The following is a 26,461-nucleotide window of genomic DNA, read 5'->3' on the forward strand; positions in this document are numbered from 1 at the left end:
TTTTTCTCAAATCTGTCAAATGTGAGTTCTGGCTTGCATCACTTCTACTTTTTTATTACTGGAAAAGACACTGTTCTCAATGACTCATTTTTAGCATTAGGGTACCATGTAAACACACATCCAAGTTAGGACACTAAAAATAAAAATTCTGCTGCTACACTCATTTAAAGATTTTTTTCTCTATCTGAGAAGAAGTTTTTAACCAGAAGAAGTAATTGATGAATCATATTTGCTTGCTCCTCATAAATTATTCCTCAGAAGATATTTCCAGAGCTGACAAAATAATGTTCAACAGCCAGGCATTTAATGGCTTTTTCTGAGTTAGGAAAGATGAACTTGCTCTCTATGCAAGGATCTTTGAAGAGAAAGGCTAGAGCATTACTTGCTAACTGATTTATCTGCAGCTCAACAAACCTTGGGCAAGGATGCAATTAATTACAAGAAAGTCTGGGGAACAATTAAAAAAAATGACATAACTTGTTTATCAGACTTAGCAATTATGTGCTACCTGTCTCCGTTACACCTAACCTTTCATCTCCCTCTCTACAATCTGTGTTTCACTATTGCACTTGGTAGATTTCCTTTTGCATATCTGGTAATGTGTGGAGAAAAAGAGGAAAAAAAAAAGGGAAATGTCTTTTTTTACATCTATTACACACTAATATTAAAATGTAACATTCCAATAATATATGAGCTTGATTTCACATTTAAGAACTGACTACACCATGAGAGCTCTCCGGTAAGCTTGATTTAGAAGCAAAGAAAACTGAATTAAGGCATTAACCTGGAAAAAAAATGACTGAAATCAAAGTTCATGTGACCACATGCCTTTACCATAGGACACAGTAAATCTTCAGTAACACTACACAGCACAGACTACGGCTTCTCATTAGACTGAATTTAACATGATTCACCAATTATTTTCCATCCTAAGTCCCATAACAGTTAAGCTATGATGCTTACTGGAAAACTTTCAGCTGCTTCTGAATATTCTACAGTTAAACTTCATTGAGGATTTTGGTGTGCTTTCACCATTTTTGTGTTCTTCAAAGCACCGAATTAACTTCATTACAGCATGAGGCAGAATATTCAGTCTAAACCCCAAAGTAACTCAACATTTCATACTGACAACAATTGCTTTAATTTATTTTTAAAGCAGGATTAGCAGGGTAAGGTCAACCTGCCCACCGTTTCCACACCTCCAAAGAACTGAATTAAGTTGGCATAATCCCTTTCACATACTTCTGGCAAAGCCCAGCTCAGAGACGTGAGGTTTTGGTGCCTGCAGCCTGTGGTGGAAAAGCCCTCCATCACCTCGCAGCACACACGGTGACATCCTGGGTGCACCCCAGGCACCCCCACTGACTCCAGCAAGGCTCTGTCACCGAGTAACGCCACCACCTCCACCTCTTCACACCAGGAATGCAACTGTTTGTACCTCAGACTTAAGCCCAGCTGAAAAGCAAGGGAAGCTTTGCTTCTTTTTGGTTTGCCTCTGCTCCCCCACCTCCGCTGCTTTCCGGCAGCGGGCCCTGCTGAACAGTCAGGCCGTGTTACTCTCTGTGACTGATCAGCACAGCTATGCAGACAGGTCATTCTGGAACTAAAGACTCTAAGAAAGTGTTATGCCTGTAAAGCACACAGGAATGTTTTATTTGTTCCTCATAAAACTAAAATGTCTGCCTCGTACAGTGGAGAACTGTTCTTGTAAGTGCTAAGCCCTCTTCCTTGGACAGGAAACTTATTTTGAAATTACAGTTTTCTAATGGTCCTTTAGGGAAGTTGAGGTACCCCACTTCCTCTTCAGGAAGAGAACGCTTTGCACTGGTGTTGAGGACCACAAAAGAGGAGCTTGGGGAGAGGGAGAGAGGAGGAGGCCATGGAGGGTGGAATTTCTCTTCTGGCCTTCTCCTCAGCACTCCAACAACAATCACGTATTGCTTGTACATGCAGAGAGACCCACAGCACTGAGAACTGCCAGACTCAGCTATGTGCACAAGTCTGGTCAGAGGGGGACTCTCCTATCTAAAAACAGAGGATTAGGAGGTATTCAAACTGAAGCCAACACAGGCAACACCTTTTTGATTTAGAACTGACAAGAGACAAACCTAATCCAAATCCAACAGATCAGAGCACTTAGAAATGCTGGAAATGAAGACTTTCTGCATGCAGACAGGATTCAGACTACTTGCCTGGATTTTTCTTGCAGACAGCACTACTTTCATATCTGTTTAATGCTGCTTTAATTCTGGAGATTTAAATGGTATTTTGCCCATTTTAAAAATCAATTTTAAATTAAAGGATTGTAAAGGGGCTGATTAAAATTTTCACAAGAGTAACTGTGGATTTACCGGGAAAAAGGAGTAGGTGGAAAAAAGTACTAAAAATTGAGACTGGACTTGAACTCTTAGTTCAACCCATCACTTTGGAAGTGTCATTCTACCAGGTTCAAAGGTTTGAGTCATTGAGGAGTTCTGTTTCATTAAAAGCAATCTTCCCACAGTAGGAGAAAACAGACATTTAAAAATCAACTCCAGCAACTGAGCAGGGTCATGAGAGACAGCTTTGCTTAGAATTGCTGAGGGAAAAGAAAGTGTTAAGAGCTTCCATGACATCAGGTTTCACTCAGCTTGTATTTATCCAACCAGAAGACCAAAACAAAAATGTTTTACAAAAATGAGGCCTCACAAAAAGGATGGAAATTGCATAATGTCTATTCCATTCGTTTCATGTATTTACTCAAGGCATTTCCCCCCTAGAGAATAATTACATCACTACCACTCAGGCAGATGGCAACTGCAAGACTTACTTTACAGAACATGAAGAGCTCTATTTTTTAAAAAATGAAGAAAAATCCCAACTTTTTCAGTATTATATGGTTTGGAATGTATCCTTCAACTACTACATACTGAAATCAGCTTAATATGAAGAGAAATTCCATCTCACAAATGACTTTTTCTGTGCTTTTGAATAATTTCAAACAAAAATGCAAACCAACATGTACCACTTTAAGTACTGATATAAAACAAACCAGAAAAAAGTGTGAGAGCTGTATAATTAGGAAAAGAAAATTAATTAGGAATGCAATGTCAGCATGTGATATATTAATGTATGGACAGCTGTTTAATAGCAAAAAAGGCATTGATGCCTCAGAAATCTGACTATACTGTGAGCATACCAACTTGATTTAAAAGACATAGTTATGATAATATTTTTATTCTTTTCAGTCATTAATAAAGTAGAGGCATTGAGTGGGAAACCCTAAAAGTTAAGAAATTTTCCTTAAAATGTATCTCCAAGTCAGTTTTCATTTAGATCACTTGAAAAGCGTCTTGGTAATAGTTAGAAGTGGGATATGGGTAGTGAAAACTGGTCTAAGCTTGTTTTCAGCACTTGGACCAAAACTGCTTTTCTTCAGCTGAGGTTTTTAAAAGTTCAGTTAAGTATTTTTAAAGGAGAAAAGCAAACTGGTTGTGTATCCTCATATTTAAGATTGAGATAAGACCACAGGAAAAGCTGTTCTCAAGACATTTCCTACTCAAACACAACCAAAAAGTGTCAGAAGTTGCCACAGAAACCTCATCCTGGATAAAGGATTCAGGACTCAGATTTCAGTTTTCCTCATCCTTTACTTTCAGAGACCCTGGTCATCTCTTAGACACCCTACTAACTTCCCAACTTCACTACTTGCATTTTCCTGTTTCACAAGGGGCTGCCCTCTGCCCTGAGTATTGTTACATTGGTATTTCACAACACTTGCAAACTCTGGAACAGAACACAACACATGGTTAAAATGAAACTAATTACTATTAGGCCAGAACAAAGCAAGCACAGTAGAAACTGTAGACCTGGATGCTACAAAAGCAAATGCATTCTCCTCCCACTCCTGGAGAGTGCTCTAGTTCATTTATCATTAGTTTTCAAAAAAAAATATTACTGGCCATTACTGACTAAAACTCCTCTCAAGGCTAAATAAAAAAGCCTTTAGCTTATCATGCATTCCATGCTGTAAGATTTCTCAATGTAAACAATAAATTCAATTGGTCTGACTTCATCCCCAAAATGTTTTTTTTTTCTTTTTTCTTTTTTTTTTTGTTTACATCACAAGCTAAATCATTGCTGTTGCATTGAATCACTTTGTTCACCTTGTCTTCAGGGAGATGAAATCATATCTTTGAAAATTAAACTCTTAACAACTAACAGGTGATGTGCTGATACAAGGCCAATTTCTGAACATGCAAATTCCAACAGGAGTAAGTCAGGGGTTTCTAAAAAAATCTGAAGCCATTCCTCAAAAGAAAATTGAAAATAATATCCAGAAATCAAAAAAAATGAATGTTGATACAATTCCACTGAGAAAAATATGTATTTGCTACAGAGTCAACCAAATGACAAAGAGTCTGCTTACTGTACTTCAAATTAATCATCTTTCCCATCAGCATTTTACTGACGTGAGATTCATTTTACATGATTCCAGAAGGTTTTAACCCAATCAATCCAGGCTGTTAAGAGTTTCCTGCACTCTTCTCTCCATGCATTCCACCCAATCCCCCTGGAATCTGCAGTTGCAAGAGTGAAGGTAGAATCATTTAACAACACTTTCCCTCTTACGCATTCCAATAAAACAGTTCTCAGCCTTGGTTCAAAGTCATGGAAATCTGATGCAGTGAAAATCAGTTCAAGAAACTTTACTGCTTTGAACAAGCCCTGACGAAACCTTAACTCTCAGCAGGGCAATTGTTCTCTTAGGATGTGATAAAAACCCCAATCCTTTCAGTCTTGAGTGTCTGAGCTGTATCAAAACTAGGCCCCTTAAAGGAAAAACTGTTAACTTTGCCAAGTTATTATAAGTTTTGCATTTCTGTGAGGCAGATGACAGACTGCTGTTTACATAAAACACAAATTCAGGCCACAAAAGCCACTTCCACTTAGAGCCTTCTGATCTGACTTACACATCTCTTCAGCTTTTTTCTACACTTTAATACCATCCTTTTTTTTTTTTTTTTTGTAAGAGATCCAATGTTATTTAACTTCTTTTTTTTTTTTTGTTCTTGTTTACTATTGATCTGTAAAAGACATGAGAGTTCAATTTTCAGGGAAACCTGAATTTCAACTCAGATGTTATTTATTACAATGGCCACACCCTGAGTACTAATTTAAAGAGATAGCCTAGCTCTTCTCCACACGAATCCTGCTCCAACTCAAATCAGCCTTTATTCTTTTTCAGTGGAGCTTCCTCTATCTGGCAGTACACTTTGCTGTTCCTCATAACAGCTCACATATGTTTTAGAAATGCACTCAAACATGATTAAAGTAACTGCTGCCAGACGTTACCTGATCAAGTGCAGCATGTGGCACTTGGGGACATGGTTTAGTGCTGGACTTGGCAGCGCCAGGTTAACAGTTGGACTTGATGATCTTGGAGGGCTTTTCCAATCTAAATGATTCCATGTATGCTTTGGTCTGGCTGTTAAAGAATACAGGGGACTACTCACATCCTGAGACCAGCTCCTGGCTTAGCCTTTAATGCTGCATTTCTAAACATTAAAGAAATCAAGAGGACTCACTGTAACTTCCTTGGAGCAAAGCCCACATCCAACCTGACCTCCGGTCCTCAGCCAGTGCCCAAGTGCAGGTGGGCTGGGGCATTAAAGGAGCAAGCAAATTTTCCAGAACATTCCCTCTGATTTCAGCCATGTGCAGCTGAGTGGTTCCCTGAGTTAGAAATGCTGTCTTTTTGTTTAGTTCCCCAACAGATTTTACTTCTATGGATGCGTCTAATTGTTTTCTGAACACATTCAGAAAGGTTTAGCACCATTTTTAGTATCCATGACATCATGCACTAACAAAGCCTGCTGTACCACAGACATTTTTGCAATTTGAGAGAAAAGTACCTCCTGTATGGTTAAGAAATATTGTATTTCACTGTATATCCCCTAAATTTATTTTTCCCCAGTGAAGTTTATACTTAGGATGGAGCACTTCATCTGACGGCAGAATCCACATGGAATTTAATTTCTAAAGGTAATTCAGGGAAAAATATACTTTGGAAAAATATTGAAGACTGAAGACAGAATATTAGCTGAACTCAGGCATTCTAAATATTCCTCGTGAAAAAAAAAATCATGCTTACAATACTTGATGCAAGAACTTCTAAAATTTGAGAATATCTGAGGAAAGAAACTGTTTGCTAAATACACTGTAGAGTCAGAATGTCTTCTTGCTTCTACCCAGTTGTCCTACAACTGTCACTCCAAGAATAAAAGGCCAAAGAAGACAAGACTTCAGCTTTATAGATTCTTTTATTCTTCTCAACAAGGAATTCCATTTAAGACAAGGCTATGAGTAGGAAAAAACTGCGTAACAAAATCAGCCACATTTTTGTTTTACGCTTCTCTTACACTCCATTCTTCCAAACAAAGGCTGATACCAGTATTAAATTGAGCAGCAATATATAGATGAAGTCATTAGTCTGTTGCAACTTAGCCAAATAAACAGGTGAAATTACTTACTAGACTAAGAAGTTTTTCATGTTATTTAAAATGTGACTGAAATATAGCAAAAAAATTAACATTTTCAAGGCAGGAAATATTCACTGACCATGCCATAAAAACTAAACCAGCCCCATCCACCATTTTGTACATTCTTTAAATATTACACATGTCACATTGTTGCATATTTACCCCTCTGAACTATGCTGACATAGCAGTATGCACTGTTAGAGTTTTTATTACAAGAAAACACTCTTGTTGGTTCTTACAGTTTTTCATCAAACCTGACCTGTGCAGCTTGGAAAATACATCAGGACTGTAATCAGGTCAGTAATTTTGTACTGAGTGAGCTTTTGTAACTCAGAGATCCATGGAAGTTTACAGGACTACACAATAAGACAGACACATATGTAAGTGCTTACAGGGCTGGAGCCAAGGAAGGGCTTATAAGTGAAAGAACACTCTTCATTTATATACATTTGAAAGACACTGATTGATGCATTTGTAATTCAGAAAGTTGGTCATTCATTTGATAACAGTGCAAAGTTTTATATCTGAAGTTGCACTTAGAAGCAGAGCAATTTTAAATTGTGATACTGACACTTCACTTGAGAGCGTGACAGGAGTCTTATGTAGTAGGAATGTTACAAAGGAGTGTTCCTATGCTGATACAGTCAAAAGGTCTCTGCTTGTGAGGTTATTGCCATAAACAACCCGGCAGTACTAATCCATATTGAAAGAACATTACATACAAAGAGGTATTTTCATGCTTGCTCAGAGAAGGCACAGGTCCTATGAGCTCCTAATTTACTTCCGGCGTCTTTGGGACAGAGTTTGTGGTACACCAACATAAAATGAAGTCATGTTTCTAAAGCTGCCTGTTTAAATAGCAGAAATGTATCTTGGTAATGAATGCACATTTCAATGGTATCAAAAAAATACTGTCGATTAATTATCTGCTTAAATTTCATTACTCTCCAAGGATGGTTATTAATGGGAGTCTCAGACTGCCTGGAACTTGAATCTGCTTTTAACCAAATGCTTTTTTACTGTGAACCCCTGAGCTCCCCTCTGCTTCCAAGCAGGAGTTCAGTGGAACATCTGCTTTGACAGAAAGGGCAAATCATTGTTTTCCTCTGTGACCCTGTGAAGATTTTAGTCAGTGAGCAGAACACAAGAGGTGAACAGCAGTTCAATTTGCTCAGCTTCGACATTGCAAAGTGAGCATCTGAAGTGAGCAGTAAAACCTACTGCTCTCAGGAAGGACTTTTCTTTTGCAGCCAGTCAGCAGCTGGATCAAAAATGTTTCCCACATTGAAAATTCATCAAGATAAAATCACAATGAATTGAGCTCCAGCACATGAACCCCCATTATTTGATTCTGGTGACATCACAAAGCCTGAAAACAAAAACTTGGGTAAACACAGGAATGCCTCAGATGCAATTCTAACCATGGGGTTCAAGAAATGCTATTTTACATTTCAAGAAAATATATGATCAACGGTACCCTTGTGCAAAAAAAACTCCAAAAACAGAGCTGAGAAGAAGATCTAATGGAGAAAACAACTATTAAACATTTTCTCCTACCTTCATATGTACATAACAAATATAAATCAGTCTCATTTCTTTTGTATTCCTGTGCTCCTGCTGTTTTATAAACTTCTTCTCCTCATTTGCTATGACATTTTGGCAATTGAAAATTATTTACAGTGTATAACAGATGATCGGGGAGGGGAGAGCAGAAATCACTTGCAGGCCTGGCTCTTTCTACCTTTAAATATGCTCAAGAGATTTCTGTTTTTCAAGGGCAAAAGAGTATCTTTTTCCATTAGTAAGAAAGGTTGGACCACATATTGTAACTAGTGCAAGCCCTACACCTGAAAAGACCATACTTGATGAGATGTATGGCAGGACCAGTTCTGACAAATACAAACCACCGAAATTCATGTGCGTGGCTGCAATGCCCCAGATGAAGTCTGTGGCCATTCTCTTGACTGACCTAGAGCTCTTTTTTGACATAAACTGATACTGATGCACTACTTTGCAGAGGAATTATGGGAGGGATTGCAGTTTTCTGAAGTCCACGTTTGGAAAAACAAATAGGCAAGGAACCATTGGAAAATAAGTGCAATAAGGAAAGAAGACAAAAGTAATCACCAACACAGAATGTGGCAACTGAAAACTGTTGATAATGGTTAAAATTAATTTCTGCTTATGCTGTAGAACTGATCCACTATTCTGACTATTCCCTGCAATGCAGGAAGCACTGCATGAACTGCTGCTTCAAAGAAGGAAAAGAAAGAACTGTGTGTTTACAGTTCTTTGGCATCCACACTACTCCTCGAGCATAAAGAAAGGAAGTACATCCACCTGCTTCAATACTGGTAACACACAAAGGTACTTTCTGCACATTTACCCATGAAAGACACACTTGCATCCTATTTACAGTGGACATAACACAATATTTCCATAGACAAAAAACAGGAAACAATAAGCAATTTGGCTTAAGAAACCAAACTGGATACATTACTTGTGTTGATGAGAGAATTATTTTCTAACTTCTAGGTAACAAGAACCTTTAGTGAATAAGTAAGAAAAGGAGGATACTCACTGTGCAACTTGTTTAAATGTGAAGTATATTGAAATCTAAGGACATGCGAAATCATAGAATGTGTACTCTTACTTTCTGATGAGGAGTTGTACATACAAGATAAAAATAAGCTACTTTCAAAGTACAAAGTGGTAAGTCATAACTCCAGATGAATCCAGAACAGACCTTCAAGTCTGAACAGCTGGAAGCATTTCAGAAGTTCAAATCTCAAATTAACAAAAAATCCCAGATCTGACCACATTATGGGCTAATTTCAGATTTACATCAAAGTTAAACCTCAGAAAAGGCCAGCAAAATTTAGCACCTCACCTTCTAAATGAATAAAGTTGGTTCCATATTCTGTACACTGATGTACAGTTTTCAAACCTTAGTAGGTTCCTTTCTATTAGGTCATGTCTCTGTCATTTCCCCTCCCGTTTCTGTTTCTGAAGTTTCTCTTTCCTATGACTGCTTTTGATATTTTATACTTCTCCTTCCTGGATACACAGGATTGCTTTTTGATTTAGCCAATTTATTAGCATGCCAGTTCACATGGTCTCCTTCCTATTATGTCACATTCCTGGTTTTACTTTGAAATGGTTGAAATGCTTTGATTTGGTCTCAGACCATGTGCTAACATAAGGATCTTTAAAAACTCTCCTGGAGAGAAGTCAGGATTTCTCTGGTTTTGTGAAGTAATAACTACCAAGAGGTAAAAAGAACACAAACCAAAAATCTCCAAGCATTCCATTTCAAGGGGCTGTTTCTGAATTACATTGAAAAAGATGAATGACCTGAAGTTCAGAAAACATACTGAGCACTAAAGGCTTAAAAATTATACTATACATTGTGTGAAAAACTTAGAGAAAGGGAAAAAAAACCCACCAGATTGAAACAGTAAGGGGTCTACAAGAAAGCTGGAGAGGAAAGGACTTGTAGTGATGGGACTACAAGGAGGATTCACTTCAAACTGAAATAGATTTAGATTAGATATTAGGAAGAAATTCTTCCCCGTGAGTGTGCTGGGGCACTGGCACAGTTGCCTAGAGAAGCTGTGGCTGCCCCATCTCTGGAAATGGCCAAGACGGTTCAAGGCAACCAGACCGGATGTGGTTTGGAGCAACCTGGTGTAGAGGGAGGTCTCCCTGTCCATGGAAAGGGGATTAGAAAAAGATGAACTTCAAAGTCCCTTCCAACCAAAATAATTCTATGATAAAACCAGTACCAACTCTGGAAAGAAAGACGTATCTGTGCTTTTGACATGCATCTATGTATAGGAATGAAAGAAAGCCATAAGATACAGATTACTAGGATTATCTACCTAGCCTTCCAAGGAGACAAAAAAACACAGCAAAACTGCCTTAAAATAGTTGAAGGGATAAAGAAGAAAAGTACTTTTTCCTTCAGCTATTCTTTCCTCCTGCCTTTAATTTTTCCTAAAGTGATGTATGTTACTTTCCTTGGGTTTTTTTTTTTCTTGTTGTTGGTAATGTCCTCAGACAAGTTCTCAAGATGCACAGCAGTTAAAGAAACACCTTTATTTCCCCAGCCTATTCTTAACTGCCTAAACTATCATTGCCTCAGTCAACACTAAATTATTTAACCTGTAACATGTGCTGCTCATTAGGAGAGCCTTAAGCTCACCTGTATTGCTCTGTTGCTTTAAAAGGACAACATTCAAAGCACCCTTCACCCTAAGAAGCCTTTTATTTGAGTTGTTATTGCTGTAAGCAGCAACCTAGCTAAAGGAAATGTTCATTTTTAAGACCATCTATGAAGTTTAAAAGCACTCTTTTAAAGAAAAGGCCCAAATAAAGACTACTGAATGTCGACAAGTGAAGGTGAAAAAATACATATATTTGATGGTATGAATACCCAACAGAAAACAAGCACTCTATTAGTTTTTTGGTAATATTATCAATCTTCATCTTTAGGGGAAGAAGAAACTTTATAAGAAGCAAACTTCTGTCCTTCAATATCAAAAGCCATTATGAAACATATCTAATATTGTGGTAAGGTCAGGTTGCTTCAGTTTTAAATACTCCCAAAAAAGTCAATGTGTTATAACTTTGTCCTTGAGTCAAAGAAAAACCTGTACCTTTTAGAGGCTCAGCACACCAATACAGCTTAAAATCTCCTGTCCATTGAAACACTTGAACCTAGGGCAAGAACACCAACACAAGCAGATGCACTGGAAAAAGAAACACTGCTTTGAGAAATAAGATCCAATTTAAACTTTTCCCTAGTCATGCTAATACAATCTGGTTCCAAACACTCATCTATCTGGTACTTGTGCTTTTTGCTAGATCCCTACACCACAGGTAAATACTTAGACATCAGTCTGGCCACATGAAGGTGACTGAACCTCCTTATCTCTTCTTTTTTATTTTAAGCAAACCATTACTGCAAAAAGCCCATATACTGATTGTATTACAGCTGGCGTTTTCTGTCAAAAGACTGCTTTTGTAATTCTGTTTGGCATGGGTAAACTTGCAATGTCTTAAGTTTTGTTTGAGAACAAAACAGCTGTGTAAAGATCTTTACTTGCATGTCTGGTTGTTTATGTCATTGGGAAAAGCATTTTATTCCTTTGAAGCTTATTTCTAAATGGAGGAAAAATAATACTTTTTCCTGTAAGAAGGTGAGGATGAGATAGTTATTTAAGGTATTCTCATTCTGATGTGATGAAGGGAACAGAACAAGAACTACAACTGTAAGCAAATAAGCTACATAGATCCAGGGCAGATGAACAGTTTGCATGTATACACAGACTCAAACAAATTGCAAACAGCATGTGTAGTCTGAAAAGAAATCTGCAAATTGAACAAAAATGTTTAAACAAGGCTGTAAGCAGTCTCAGCCCTGTGTAAACATGGAGAAGCTCTCTACTTAAAATTAATGTATATGCTTAACAGACAATTATAACCCAAACAAAGTCATCAGGCACAAAATCAAAGCAAGGAGAACTGCAACAATGTAGTCCACACACACTGATGGCAGTGGGAACCCTGACTATGTGGAAGGAGTATGTTTACAAGTCATGAAAGCAAATTCCATGCTGGAATGAACAAAAGTCATCAAGGCTCTGAGGCAGGGGTGAGGGTACCTTGATTTTGGCTTAGATGTGTGATCAGCAAAACACACACTTCAGCTTTAACTTTTTTCACTTGTTTGGGGTTTTTTTTTGTGTAAATTCAGTTTGTGTTTAACTTCTACTGCAACTATTTCATGTAATTCAGCAAAACCTACCAGTTAGATATTCCAGTACAGCAGCCATGTACACAGGAGCACCAACACCAATTCTGTACTTCGGGTGGCCTTTCTTAATGTACCGGAGCATTCTTCCAACAGGGAATATGACCCCAGCCTTTGCGGAGCGGGAAGTCTTGGTTGACTTCTTCTTTCCACCCCTGCTGGACATCTTGTCTGTATCAGGAATGAAACAGCACTCTGTATTTAGGAAGAAATTAAAAAAAAAAAAAAAAAAGGAACAAAAGATAAAAGGTTATTAATAAGGACTGATACTATAAGACCACACACTGAATTCCAAGGCAAATCAGCATTTTGGGGTAGGCAATGCATTACAGTGTCTAAAACATACAGACAAGTTGCCTTTTTAGAGTATACACAACAAGAACCTAAAATAATTTATAATTTCCCACAGAATGTTTACTCCCCACTGTAATTTCATATAACTTTATACAGAAAATATATGAAACAAGTTATTTCCTAAGAATCTACCTTGCCGAAATTCCTAACAGATTAAACCCAGTACCACTAATGGAGCAAAGAGTGATAAGTATCGGATTTAAAATAGAACTTCTGCATTGAAGCAGAGGATGCTTTCTGCAAGGAGACTGACACAGCCCCCTTATCTCCATGAAAACCTTTTGGTAGGACATTTGAACAGCTGTGGTAGGGCAGTTAGGTTCATGTATAATTACATTCCAAACTAGGAGAAAACATATCCACTAAAGCTTTCATAAAGTGTATTCACCTCCTTTAAAAAACTCGATTTCCCAGATGCATGAGAATTGACAGAACAAAGGCTTATGGATGGCAAAATACATCTCCTGTAGAGTAGATTTCTATTTTTAGAAAGATCTGACCCCCTTGAGATTTGAACCTACCAAAACTCAACCATCTCTACACTGAAGAGCATATTGCTTCAACATTCCCTCCAGGAATCTGACAATCTTCTATCTGCCACATTTTCCTGACAGCACAGTGCTCTGAATACCCAGCACGTATCTGACAACTGTATCTCAGTTTATCTCGCTGAGGGAACCTACTGCTGATACAGCTGTCAAACATATTCTGTCCTCTCTTTGATATCTGCTCAGGCTGTAAATAGAAACTGACAAATCCAAAGAGGTGGAGGGTTCACAGGCTCTCAAGGTGTCTTTGAAGGTTTAGGCAACTCACTGGGTTTAGAAATTACCTCAAAGGAAAGGAGACAGTGCCCATCTCCCCACCTCTCCCCTCCCTCATGTCTGAACTCCAGGGAAACCAGCAGAATGCATCAGTGATACAGACACAGCTCCGTGCACCTCACTTCTTCCCTTGCTGCACAAATTCCACCTAACACACATCCAAATTCACTGATGTGTTTATACGCTCCACAATGAAACCTCCTTTAGTCCTCCTTTTCTATCACACCATTTCTCTACTTCCCCTATTTTTCACTTGTTTATCCTGAATTCCCTCCTTGCCCTCATGTATTTTTCACATGCCTGAATCCACAATGAAGTGATCTCAGAATTAGGCAAAACAGGTTCATCAACCCTACTTCTAGGTTTTGCAATTTCTGTTCGGTGCTGACACATCCTGCAGTCCTTCAATTCTCAATGAGTCAATAAGATTTAGGCTACATAACTGCCAAACAAATGCCAGTCAGAATAGCTAAAGGAACATGAGTATCAGAGGTTTCTTCTCCTTTCCACTTCCACATTCCATTCATCAGAATCTACACCTGCACAGCACATTAAGTAAATTAAATGCAAAGGGTTCACTGTTTTTTAAGGCTAAACAAAATAATCCCATCTTCATAGATCAGATGAAAGTCACACTATATTTAGGAAACTCATGTCCAGAGACAGATAGGAATCTTTGGAAAGGGGAAGCCATCAAAAGGGCTCCTTCTCCTTTCATCTGCTGTGGAGTCAACTCTGTAACAACCATTGTTCTGTGAAGAAGACGACAAAAGCCAATTTTCTTGCCTTGAGAAATGACCCAAATGCAGCTCACCAATGATTTTAAAAACATCCATTTAATTGCATTTTCTCATCTAGTTAGCTCTATCTTTGTTAGCAGGAAGGCTGGGTGGGGCTTTGACTTGTCTGTGGACCTTCTGCCAAGAATTATTTTCATATTTCATAATCCATTTTCATCAACAGTACTAGGGATGTTTAACCTCAAATGTTAAGAGGTTCATTGAATCAAACACCACAGAAAGGGGCATAAGAAATATCTGTGCTGCCCTGCAATATATTTGGTTTGTAACTGAGAGGTCAATGATGAAAACCATAACTTTTCTAGAGAAAGTCTGCAAGCCTTAAGCAGCAAACTTCTATTAATCATTTAGTGAGTTTATGGGATATCAGAACAGCTGGAAGAGAATATGGAAATCCTTACTTGCTAATGTTTTCTTTCTTTGGGAGAATGACATCTTAGCTGTCAGCTGCTGTAACAATTGCATCAAAGCATTAGTAAAGTAGGTAGTAATACAGAATAACGCCAACCCATTTGTAAAATGGTGTCTTTTTTTCTTTTCTTTCATGAGCTTACTTTATCACCTCTGCAAATTCTACAGATAATTTCTTTATTTTATGCAATTAGGTCCAGGGTATCCTAAATATTAATGTAATGTGACCATCTTGCCAATTCACCTGATCCCTTTATAAGGAACATTAAAGACCTTTCTAGCTGAAAGTATATTTCTGAGGAGAAACTTTGCCTGAATCTGAAAGGTGCTGGTGCACAGGGCTGCATAATGAAAAAAACCAAGAACTTCTGAAACTTTCAGTATTAAAGGTGAAATATGATATAGATGAGTTTCAGACCTTCCCATCTCAAGGATCCCATTCCTACATGTATGCTCAGATTGGTTAGATGTTGGGGGTGGAGAGAGGAAAACTTCAATTAGGTTTCAAGTACCACTTTTACTGTTACCAACCATGCAACCATTTGGAAGGTGAAAGTGAGAGCCTGGCATGGAAACCTTTTTCAGAGCTTAATTGTGTATTCAGGATCGCATCGTTACTTTGCAGAACCTGTTTGTCCTGCCTTTGAGCTGCAGGATGGCCCAACCAATGCCTCTTCCCTATTTCCTAGTTCTCCACCAAAAAACAGAACAGAAAGAGATTTCACTTGCAAAAGCCACAAGAAAATGCATTGAGGTGAAATGCAAAGAACATGGCAACAGATCAAAAACCAAAGAAAGCCGTGTGCCTTCCATGTTCTGAAATGGTTTATCTTTGTAACACCAGAAACTCTGGAATGCTGCCAACACTAATGAACTAGAGCTGTTTGCTGAGTCACTGGGAGCCCACAGATCAGAGAGGCAACCGAAGGCAACCTTATCACATGCATCATAATTCAGACAAGATTTGAGCAGTATAATAAAAGCAAGTAAATATATTTTTAAATAAATCACTGTCAATGGACCAGTACTTTCCTTTCTTTCTTCTGTCCTGTCTTTGTAATGGAATTTTTGAGAACTTTACCAAATACATTGCAAAATCTCCAAAGATTTTGTTAATAAAATGATTTTGTTTCAATGTGAGAGTTCACAAAATTATCACTGTGATAATCAGGGGACGTCGGGACGTCATTGAGGAGTTAAGTATCTAAGTTCATCTTTGACTTCAAATCAAATGTAACACTATATTCTTCAGTGGCTCTGCTGTGCTTGGATGCAGATCCCCCTAGATACAAAATTTAGCACTTGATTCACAGCCTTTTGAAACCCCTTAAAGACTGTGGCAAGATTCACACTGCTTTCTAAGATCTCCAAACACATAAATAAGATTTGATGGTGTATTAATTGGGTCAAAACAAAGATCCAAGCTACAAGGCTCCTCTGCTGTCACATCTTTGTGAGCCAGAAATCCATTTCTTAAGAAACAACCTTAAGGTATAGCAATGAAATCAGCAAAATTACCATTTTTCTCTTTGAAATTGGCTGGAGTAACTCTGGTTGGCCATATTTTTCTGTGTGAAGACAGATACTCTGCCGAACCACACTTTCAAATACCATCTTCCTCAAATGCACGTAGGCATCTGTTTTTCTGAAAGGTTTAACATCACCTAATTCTTAAAGTACAGCCTGAACATCCTGGTAAAGTGATACCCAAATTCCAAATACCAGCACTTAATTAGTTCAGTTGATCTGACACCTTGATCAAACAGCAGTAATAAACCCAGTCTGTTATTAACAGTTTTCAGGTACTAGTTCTTAATGACTAAACAAATTACTATGACTCTTACTGTTGAGAGACAGAGACTATTCTGATTGAGGGCTTACACTGGTGTATTAACTGCACTTAGCAAAGAGATGATTCAATTTAGTTCTACATCATCATATCAGTAAGTAGGAGAATCCAGGAGATCATTACTACAATAGGAAAAATACTAAGATGTTGCAATTATTTTTATTTCAGTACAAAGACTAAGCTGGAAAGTTCAGTTTGTATCACAAGAGATTAACTGCAATACTATTTTCTTTCCATGTTTCAAAAGATTAACAATGTAAGTTGCTGCCATTCTCTCTTAAATCTATTTATGTCCCATAAAAATGAGTTCAGCACTCGCTGAACTCTTGCTGAAAACATGCATTTGACTTTGCTGTGACAATGAGCTTGCTCTGTTGTTAGCTAATCAGAAGCTACTCTGGCATATTTATAAAATGGTATAGAATGGTCTCTAATAATACTTCCCTAGCACAACAGTGTCTCTGCCTGAAACTGTGGTTTCTAGGTACAACAGAACTAAAAAGAGCCAATCACTCAGCTATCATTTGATCTGATGTGATTGCAAACTTTAGATCAAACTCTTTATCAAAGCAGTAACTCTTTGAGGTCTGAAACAGACAGAAGAGTGAAAAACAGCTGTAAAACAGAAAGCTCCATTAACTTCTCATCTGAGAAGGTAGCACCATACATTTATTTTCATTTGGAAAACCAAGAGAACACTCCCCATCTAGGAATGCACAATAGGTGTACTTTCTGTTGAAGATTAAGACAATTAAAATTCCTATAGCAATAACATAAAGGATGGGACAAAGAGGAATAACGTTTTCATAAAATGTGTGCTAAACAAAATACTGCTGCACAACTGTATTCAACTGGCAGAAGTCCCTCCCTCCCACAGTGGGTCTGAAACACCAAAATAAATACCTCTTAATGTGCAAACTTCCACTAAGAACAGTGCTGGGAGTGTGAGAAGTTTCTGCTGGGCATCCTGCCACCAATAGCCAGGAAAACGTAAATACAATTATCTTCACTGACCACTGCTGGGAGAACTGGCCTGAAATAACCATTTATACATTATAGGTTTTTGTATACTAGATAGAAAACATAAAAATTTACAGAGGGCCTTAAGAAACTGGATAATTTGCGAATTTAATGCAGAAAAATGGTTTTAAATAACACTTTGAAGAACAACTTTGTCCCTTAACATTTTTGTAGGAAAATAAAAACATAATAAAGAATTCATGTGGATGCTTCCAAGGCAAAATTCAGATACAGAACAAAATTTAAAATAGATAATATACTGCTGAGAGAAGGGATTGATCCATCAAGTTCATGAATGGTGTGATTCTTGCATCACTCCTGGAACAAGGACCATGAGCTGAATCCTGACTATCCTGTCTTTAGAATGGGCCTGGGTAAGGAACTATAGCTTCTTTATGTGTTCACAGCATCCTTCCCAAGCAAGCAAACAAGCCAGCCCTGCAGTCTTTCCACAAGTGCTGCATTTTTCTTTTCCAATTTTACCTCTTAAGATGACAAAGCCTAATGCTTAGCACTACCCACAGGGCCAACACTTCCTCTCCCAATGGAGGATCTGTCTGGAGGCTCTTTTCTCCACTTGTGGCATCAGTTACAGATCCCTGCTCCTTTATAACCTTGCTGGGGTAGGACTACCTTTTCTGTGGAACAGACAGCAGGCTTTGAAACTAGCTGACAGAGTTGCACAAAAATATTTCTGTACTTCTCTGAGAGCAAAGGTTCATGACTATTCTTCCAGAGTGTGATTGTATCACCTACGTTATCAAGGGAATATCTTTTATCAAAGCTCATTCCTGTGTATTGGCAGAACAAGGCAACTCCTAAGAACAAATTTAAACACACTGGTTTCTTTTAAGACTAAGCTTGCAGTGGTGGACTTCTCTTTTCGCTCATGCTGATCTACAAAATAACCAGTGCTTAAGCACTTTACTGACTTTACTGTCATTAAGCCAAATTCTTGTCTTACCACTAATTTTCATATCAGTTATAGCTTAATCTACACTGTCAACATTTGGCTTTACTGACAATCAGAAGGGCATACAGCTCACACAGCAAAGCAAAGTTACTTTTCAGAAACCCAAAAGGCCTAGATTTCAGTGTGAAAGGTTATGAAACATAATGCAGCAAAATAACCTGCAACCATTAGTAAACAATGCAATTCCTTTCTTTCACAACACTTAAAAAAAAAAAAAAAGCTCCAAACTCCCAAATACACTGAGTAGTTTTCTAGGGACTACTTGATGGAAAATCTTTCATACCCAACTGCATTAAAACATAATTTTCAAAGCAACTGTAATTGTTTTGCTCCAACATAAGTCTTTCAACTCTGGGCTGTCCCCGAGAACCCAGGTACTGTTTTTATTAATGGCACTCTTGCTCCTTTGCTAATTTATTTCTTTTACTCTTCAGAATGGGGGAGGCAGTGGATCTGCCAAGTTCTCTACAGACCTGTTGCTAAGTGACAGCCACACAGTCCTGGGGAAAAAAATGGTTGTTCACTTGCATGGTCAAAAGATAAATAACAAGTCTCATCCAAGTATATTTCAACAACAAGTCTCCTTCCATCTCTACAAATGAAGCAACCTCAGCTTTACACCACCCTGCTTGCATAGGAGCTAGTTCCAACTAGCTGGCTTCAGACACAATTTCATGGGCCTTCTACAACTTACTTTTAAAGATCACAGAAGAAACAAAAGGATTACAGCGAGATGCGAGTCACAGAAACAGTCTGTTGCCCTCCCTGTCTCCTACACGCACAAACACGTCAGCCTCGAGTCTCAGTCCCAGCGCTCCTGAGCTGGAGCCGGTGCGGAGCCCCGGGAACCTGCATTCACCTGCGCCCTGCAGTACTCGCGGTCCCCTTGGAGGAGCACCCACACCCAGTCCGTACGGGCTGCTCAAATCCTGCAGGCAGACATATTGCAGCCTCTACAAGAAGTGACAGTCCTAAAAGAATAAGGAGCCCTGGTTCCAGACAAACATTTATTTTTACTACTCTCAGAAGCCTCTGCTTAAGGTTTAAAATACATCATTAGGCTTTTTAAAATTAAGTCATTCAGACGAGGCAGGTAACTTTGACACCATGGGCTCCTCATCCCGAAGTGAAACACATGGAAAACGAGTCCTGCTGTTTTTTGCCTTGTGCTTTTCGCAGTCTCCCTCGATTATCCTCCCCTGCTCGGCGACCCGCGGTGGGATCGACAAGGACGGAGCCCGTCCGTGCGCGGAACAGCAGGGACGTGGGGGACCGCGGCTCCACACCCCCGGCTGCTCCCGCACCCCCGCCGGGCTCCCTCCAGCCCCACACCGTCATTCCATAGCGGATTCCAGGGAAATAGAGACCCGCTGCCACCATTTCGCGGGGCGCGGGTGGATCTCGCGGCTTCACCCGAGGCACAGCAAGAAGCAGCTGAACCGACTCCCGGTTTCCCTCAGGGGAGGGGACCGGCTCCCGTCCGTCCCACGGCGCGCCCGGCCGGCTCGCGGCCCCCCCGCCGCCGCCGGGTGCCACCGCGCCGCGACAGAGCCCCGCGCCCCCTCCTGCCCGCACGGCGGGCGGACCAGGGCGCTGACTTACGGCGCGGGCAAGATGTCTCCGGTCGGCCGGCGGCGGCCCCACTCCCGTCCCCGCTGCCGCTGCTCCGCTCCGCCCGCGGGGCCACCGGGATCGGCTGGACGGGCTGGCGGAGCTCCCACAATGCCCCGCGCGCCCGCGCGTCACATCCACCGCCCGCCCCTCGCGGCGCGGCCGCCTCACGGTGCCGCACGATCCGGCGCGGTCCCTCAGCATCCCCTCACGGCCCCCCCACGCTCCACTCACAGTCCTTCACGATCCACTCACGGCTCCCCTCACGATCCTTCACGGCTGGGCCAGCGGTGCCGCGATCCCGGAGGTTCCCGGGGCTCTCCTGCCTCTCCTCCCGCCCGCACGGGCCCCAGGCGGCAGCTGGCCCGGCCCAGCCCGGCTGTTGAAAAGCCCGGTCCCTGCGTGGCCTCCGCAGCTGCTGCCGGCCGAGCCATTGTGTACAAACGTGTTCGTTTCCAGATTTTCAGGACGGGGAGGTCAGAACGAGGGGTTCGCGCTGTGTTCTCCGAAGAATGAAGTTCATGGAGGCAAGAGAATGAGCAGCTGGATTGTTCCGTGAGGGGCGCGCACCTTCTTCTTGTGCTATACAAAAATGGCTCAGTGCCATTTTACCAAGGCCCCAGATGGAGCCTTTGGAGGCGTCTGTGCATGGGCCACACGGATGTCCTTGAGCTCACCTTGCTGGATTGGTAGCGCTGGGTTGCTGCTGCCCCTTGCCCCCACGCCCTGTGCCGGAGCGAGGGTTCATTCCCTTGTTCGCCTCTCCTGCTTCCCCCAGTTGCCTTGCACACCGGCTGCCAGGGGAAAAGAGGAGCTGCCACAGCGGATCTTTGCTGCAGGACAGACAAGTCACAACAGACTGCCTCTGTGCTTACAATGGTGGGACTAGAAGCAGCTGGAGTTTTGAATGTCCTGGAAGATTCCTGGCTTGCTAATGCTCCCAGACTCTTGTGCCACTGCCATTTGAATGGAGCACCCTATTTCTTCAGTGCCCAAAGCCGAATGCCAGCCCACAGCCTCTTCCCCAGTGTCCGTTGCTGTTCTTTCATGGGTAGAACTGTACCAGGTGACAAATGGCATAATGCCATTACTACTAGATTACAAGGAGTTTCTCTCCCGCTCTTCTTATCAACCACTCTGAGCTCCAGCTCTCCTTATTTTGCTGAATATCAGCATATCATCGCAGTGCCTTTGTCATACAAAACAGCAGAAAGGAAGAAGAGGGTTTAAAAGAGAAAGAAAAAAACGGGAGTGGGAACAGCCTATGTAAAATGTGTGGCTGGTCTGAGAAAATCCTTTCAAAAAATGTTTCAGTCATTATAATTGCGGGGCTCTCATCCATCTTAATGGCCAGACCTGGTCTGGTTTTTAACATAGCTGAACTCAGTGTCTCCCGAGACATCTCTCATTACATCTCAGTGCACCACACGGTCAAATGCAGCCTAGTCCTGACTGCACTCCCTGAGTGCTGATTGTACCTTGCCTGTCTTGCAGTGGGGCAGCTTTGCCTAACAAAGGCTCCCTGCTGGGTAAGTACCCTGATTGCCCTTAACCCAAAGATATGGATACAGTCCTTACTAGGCCATCTGCCACAGCTCTGATGGAGCTGAGGATACACTCTGCTTTCCCTGTGTTCCTATCCGAACGCATCATCTCCTTCCCACCTCCCCCTCCTCCTCCTCTTCCTCCTCCTCGTTGCCCCGCTCATTTTTCCTTGCTGGTAGTGCTGCCCACGCAGTAACCTTTTCTGTATGCTGTGCAGAGTACCCAACAGAACTGGTCCTCAAGTGCTTGGCTCTTCACACTGTTTTCCTGTCACCCACACAAGCTTTATTTAAATGAAGAAAAATCCAACAAAACAAAAAACAAACCCAAACCACAAAACCAACCCTCCTCCAGATATCTCTGTTGATATGAGCTGCAAAGGCCTGTGTAAAATTAAAGAACACATAACATTGTCTGATGGGATTGATGGAAGGCTGCAAGGGGTCGGGACTTGTGCGTTATAACTAGATGATCTTTAAGGTCCCTTACAACCCAAAGGTCGCTGTCTGTGCTCTTCTACTATCATTGTTCATTTTGTCTGGTTTGAAAGGTAGTCTATGGATTTTATGCTTTTGAAGAAAGCCTTCAAAACTTTCAATTTTATCTTTCAAAGCCTTCTCAGTTGGTGAGAATTTCTGGAGTGGGAGCTGCCTGAGTTTGCAGAGGGCCTGAACAATTTGTCCGTGGAATAGGATGCTAGCATGAAGACTGCTGTTGATAATGTGTAATGTTAGCATTGACTGGCTCACCTCCCACCAAAACACAGATTTATTATATTGAACATCTGCTGGATCTACAAAGAGTGCCCATTTTGAAAGCACAAAATGTATCATGACTCTCTACAAGTTTCTATGAAAGCCTATGAAACTACACTACATGAACTACCTCACTAAAAAAAAACCTTGCCTTAGATTTTATTCTCTTTGCCAGTTGTGATATATTTATTTATGTATAGAATGATAAAAAGCATCTTTCCAGGGTTCCACTGCCTTTATTTCTAATATAAACAGTTCATATTCTTACATTTATTTACTCTTATTTTATTTTGACACTGATTCTATAATCAAGGGACTATTTGCAGAAGAAAGTTCTGAGTGATTTAGAATACAAACACTTAACTTGTTTATGCAGCAGAGGTGGTGGAGAAGCAAATATCACCTGGGAGGGGGCAGAGCAGCGTGGGAAGGGCCGTGGCTGGGGGTAATCCTCTTAAACTTAGGTAAGCATTTTCACTTAGGGATAGCTATCCTAATTCTAAATGTGTCACCTCTTTTGGCACTGGTATTTGTTTGTTGTTATATGTTTATTGGCTAGTGAGAATACATGTCCTAGGTTACTGCAGGTTGCTGAAATATTCCTTCAGGATGTTGTGTGCCTAACCAGCAGATCCCTGCTGTTTTCTTTAAAACTTCACATGGTGAAAAGTACAGATTCCTCAGACATGACCTGCTTCTCAGGAGGGGTTATCTGAACCTCCTTCAGCTGCTCAGCCTCCTCTCTCTTTGCAGACCATGTGACTAATCCATGCTTCTTAACTTCAGGTTACAGTGACACAGATAAATATACCTGTACTGTGCATCATGCTAGTGGCATTCTTGCCTTCACCATCAGAGGGGCACAGTGACTTGGTACCAAATCCACTCAGTGCTCATGCTCCTAAAGTGACCCACAGACCTACTGCCTGTCCCAGGGCAGTATTAGCTGTGACTTCAGAGGGCTGACCCTGGCTTTCTAGCAGATTGCTGTAATCCACCGGTGTCATTACCATCCCGAGGAATGACGCACCACAGGACTTGAATGTGCGTGGGCTGGGCCTTTGCTTTCACTTCCCTTTATTTTCCAGCCACTCTGAAGAAACTCAACTTTCCTGTTACTCTAAATTAGCCCGTCAAGATCAGGAAGTTCTGCAACTAAGGTTGCCCACAAACGGTGCTGGAAGCATGGTGTATTTGATACCTGTTTGGTTCAGGGTCAGAACAATTGATCTTAATGATCCCTTTTTATCTCCTCTATCTAGACCACCAGAGAATTGCAGTTTGGTTTCAGCACAATTCAAAACCTGAGAGCTGACTGTTGAACTGAGCTGCTGTTCTACACTCAGCTGTTCTTTATCTGCCACAGGTGAACAGGATTAATTCCATTTTCAAACAGTCTTTGCTTTGACATCCGAGTCATGACAATTGGGATATCCTCCCTCTTCAGAACATTTCCTTCTGCCTCGACATTGTCAAGGCACTGGTGACTCTATTAATTGCCAGGCATGTTGTTCTGTGGCAGAAGTACTGACTGGTGCTGATATGGTGAGATTAATACTTCCAGGGCACAAAAAGTAGATGTCTAAGATTTCTTTCCCAGGCTGGTAGACAGAGATAGGTTAGTACCAATAATTTACTTTGTTCCAAAGCTTTTTAGGCAGGCAATGTCTTACTGTTTTCCCCCAGATGATATTTGTGCAACTTTTTCAAACATTTTTGCCATTTGTCATTGCTTTCTTCTAGAGAAATGTCAGTTATGGAATTTTTTTATCAATGTTTATACCCACTGTCAGAAAATGTTTAATTGCTTTCAAAATACTTTAAATAAAATGTCACTTTTAAAAAAAAGAAGGCAAATGTCTTAAATTTTTAAGATGAAAACGAGAGCCACTATGATAACTGCACCTTTTTAACCAGATTAGGAAGTCATTCATACAATTAATGGATGCTGGGACAAAAAAAAGGCCAAAGTTTGTAAAATCATTATTAATCTGTAGATTAGGGACAATAGTAACCTGCAATATAACACACTTCAAAACCTGCTTCTTCTAAGTAGAATCTAAGTGCTTTTTAATTTATAAAGCCAATAGCCCAACAGCAGTATGACACGGGGGCAGCAGGAAACTTACATGCCTCTTTCTGAGCAATATGGAAGAAGTGTGCTTTGAAACAAGCCTGATGCACCCTGAAGTACCCAGGAAACAGGAACTCTTGTCCATTGCTCCTGTGGTCACAGCTGCTAACATAACCTGACTCCCACCTTGTCCTTTCAGCAGATCGATTAATTCCTTTCTGATTTTGAAAACAGCCTCTTGCATTGCTGCATTTTTAATGTCAAGTGGCAGGGGAAAGTTCTGCATTATTGTGCAAAGATAATATTAAATCCAAGAGCTATGATTTATATTATTAAGTCAAAGAATTCAAAATTACTTCACATAATGATCAGCTCAATGGTTCCTGGTAGCTGGTGTAAAGCTTGGCAGATAGTAATGTAGTAATAACTCATATTTCTTATATTTAGTTATTAGGTCCCATTGCTCCACTACATTAATTTTCCATGTAAGCAATAGCTGTACTTGCCAGAGGGATTTTATATAATTGCAGATGGTAGGAGACATAGTTGGTAATTGCAGAAATGCACAGGGAGATGTCCAGGAGATGATCTTCTATTAAGATGTGGTCGTTGCTATGGAGTAATTTCCTTGCCGCTGTTCTGCATGGGATTGCTATGATGCATCATATCATATAAAAGGTTATTTTTAAAGCAGACCCATTTCTTTGCCTGCAAAAGCAAAATCAGATCACCTCTCTGAGGAATATTAATTAAAAATCTCCTGTGCTGGACAGAAGACATTATATAGAATATGGTTCATGAAGGAGGCAAGAGAACTAGAGTCCACCATAATACCAGGCAGCAATGAAATCAGGTGCTTTCACATCCATCTCATCAGACAAACCCTACTCCTTAAATTAAACAAAACTTCTCTTGCAGATGTAAAGATTATTGTCTGTCATAGCAAACCATAGGTTGCCAGAGGGTGATGTCCTCAGTTTAACCTGAGCTTCATAAATTCATTATATCAGAGACAGCCCATTATTCCTTCTGTTTATTTTGAAGTATGTTCTCTGTGTGGAGGTACAGAATGAGGAAGTGATGGTGCCAGCTATTTGTGATGGACATAGAAGTATGTTCATGTCAAAAGTGCCAAGTGATGTGGTCAGCCTGGCTATTGCTAAAGGATCCAAAGAGTGCTGGGAATGCAGTAGCTGCTTTATTGCTTTGTAAGAACAGCTTCCATCTCCATCCCTCTTTAGGAATCACAGAATCCCAGAATGATTTGGGTTGGAAGGAACCTGAAAACTCATCTCATTCCAACCCTCTGCCATGGGTAGGGGCACCTGCCACTAGGACCAAGTTGCTCAAAGTCCCATCCAGCCTGGATGAACACTTCCATGGATGGGGCAATCCCAGCTTCTCTGGGCAACCTGTGCCATGGCCTCACCACCCTAACAGGGAAAAATTTCCTCCTAACATCCAATCTAAATCTCCATTCTTTTAGTTTAAAATCATTCTCCCTTGTCCTGTCACTAAGGATAGGACATATGCCCTTGGAATAAGTTTCTATCAATTTTTTATAAGCCCTCTTTAGGTACTGAGAGTCCACAGTGTGGTCTCCCTGGAGCCTTCTCTTCTCCAGGTTAAACACCCCAGCTTTCTCAGCCTGTCTCTGTAGCAGAGATGCTCCAGCCCTTTGAGCATCTTCATGGGCTCCTTTGGACAGGTTAAGAATACAGTCAGGAATTGTAAATTCAGCAATGCTGGCTCAAAAAAGCCATATGGCAGGACAGTGGAAAAATTTAATTCAGTAATAGACATGACTGACAAGTTCTGGTGAATGCTTTGCTCATCTTAAAAATCTACATAGTCTGCACTGTGACTGGAGCACACAAAGTTTTTCCCATGACATGGACAGAAAACCTTA

General features: G+C 40.6%; 1 protein-coding gene and 1 long non-coding RNA gene across 5 annotated transcripts in view; one reads left to right on the plus strand and one right to left on the minus strand.

The window, feature by feature from the left end:
* MACROH2A1 (macroH2A.1 histone) overlaps positions 1-20,286 on the minus strand; it is a 42,961-nt gene extending 22,675 nt beyond the window's left edge. For 3 of the 4 annotated variants that reach the window (XM_068205774.1, XM_068205775.1, XM_068205773.1), the window contains exons 1-2: positions 20,170-20,285; positions 12,331-12,531 (exon numbers count right to left, since the gene is read on the minus strand). In XM_068205774.1, the coding sequence (XP_068061875.1) occupies positions 12,331-12,502 (172 nt within the window). In that variant the 5' untranslated portion in view covers positions 12,503-12,531; positions 20,170-20,285. Of the gene's footprint in view, positions 1-12,330; positions 12,532-20,169 lie in introns of all 4 variants that reach the window. The other variant, XM_068205776.1, reaches the window with a different exon arrangement.
* Positions 20,287-20,442: 156 nt separating this feature from the next.
* On the plus strand, positions 20,443-24,329 carry LOC137483023 (uncharacterized). The gene is made up of 2 exons (XR_011004319.1): positions 20,443-21,707; positions 23,265-24,329. It is a non-coding gene; the product is annotated as an uncharacterized lncRNA (long non-coding RNA).
* The last annotated feature ends 2,132 nt before the right edge of the window (positions 24,330-26,461 follow it).

This window comes from Anomalospiza imberbis, chromosome 15 (genome assembly GCF_031753505.1).
Source record: "Anomalospiza imberbis isolate Cuckoo-Finch-1a 21T00152 chromosome 15, ASM3175350v1, whole genome shotgun sequence".
In the NCBI taxonomy this organism is placed as follows: Eukaryota; Metazoa; Chordata; class Aves; order Passeriformes; family Viduidae; genus Anomalospiza; species Anomalospiza imberbis.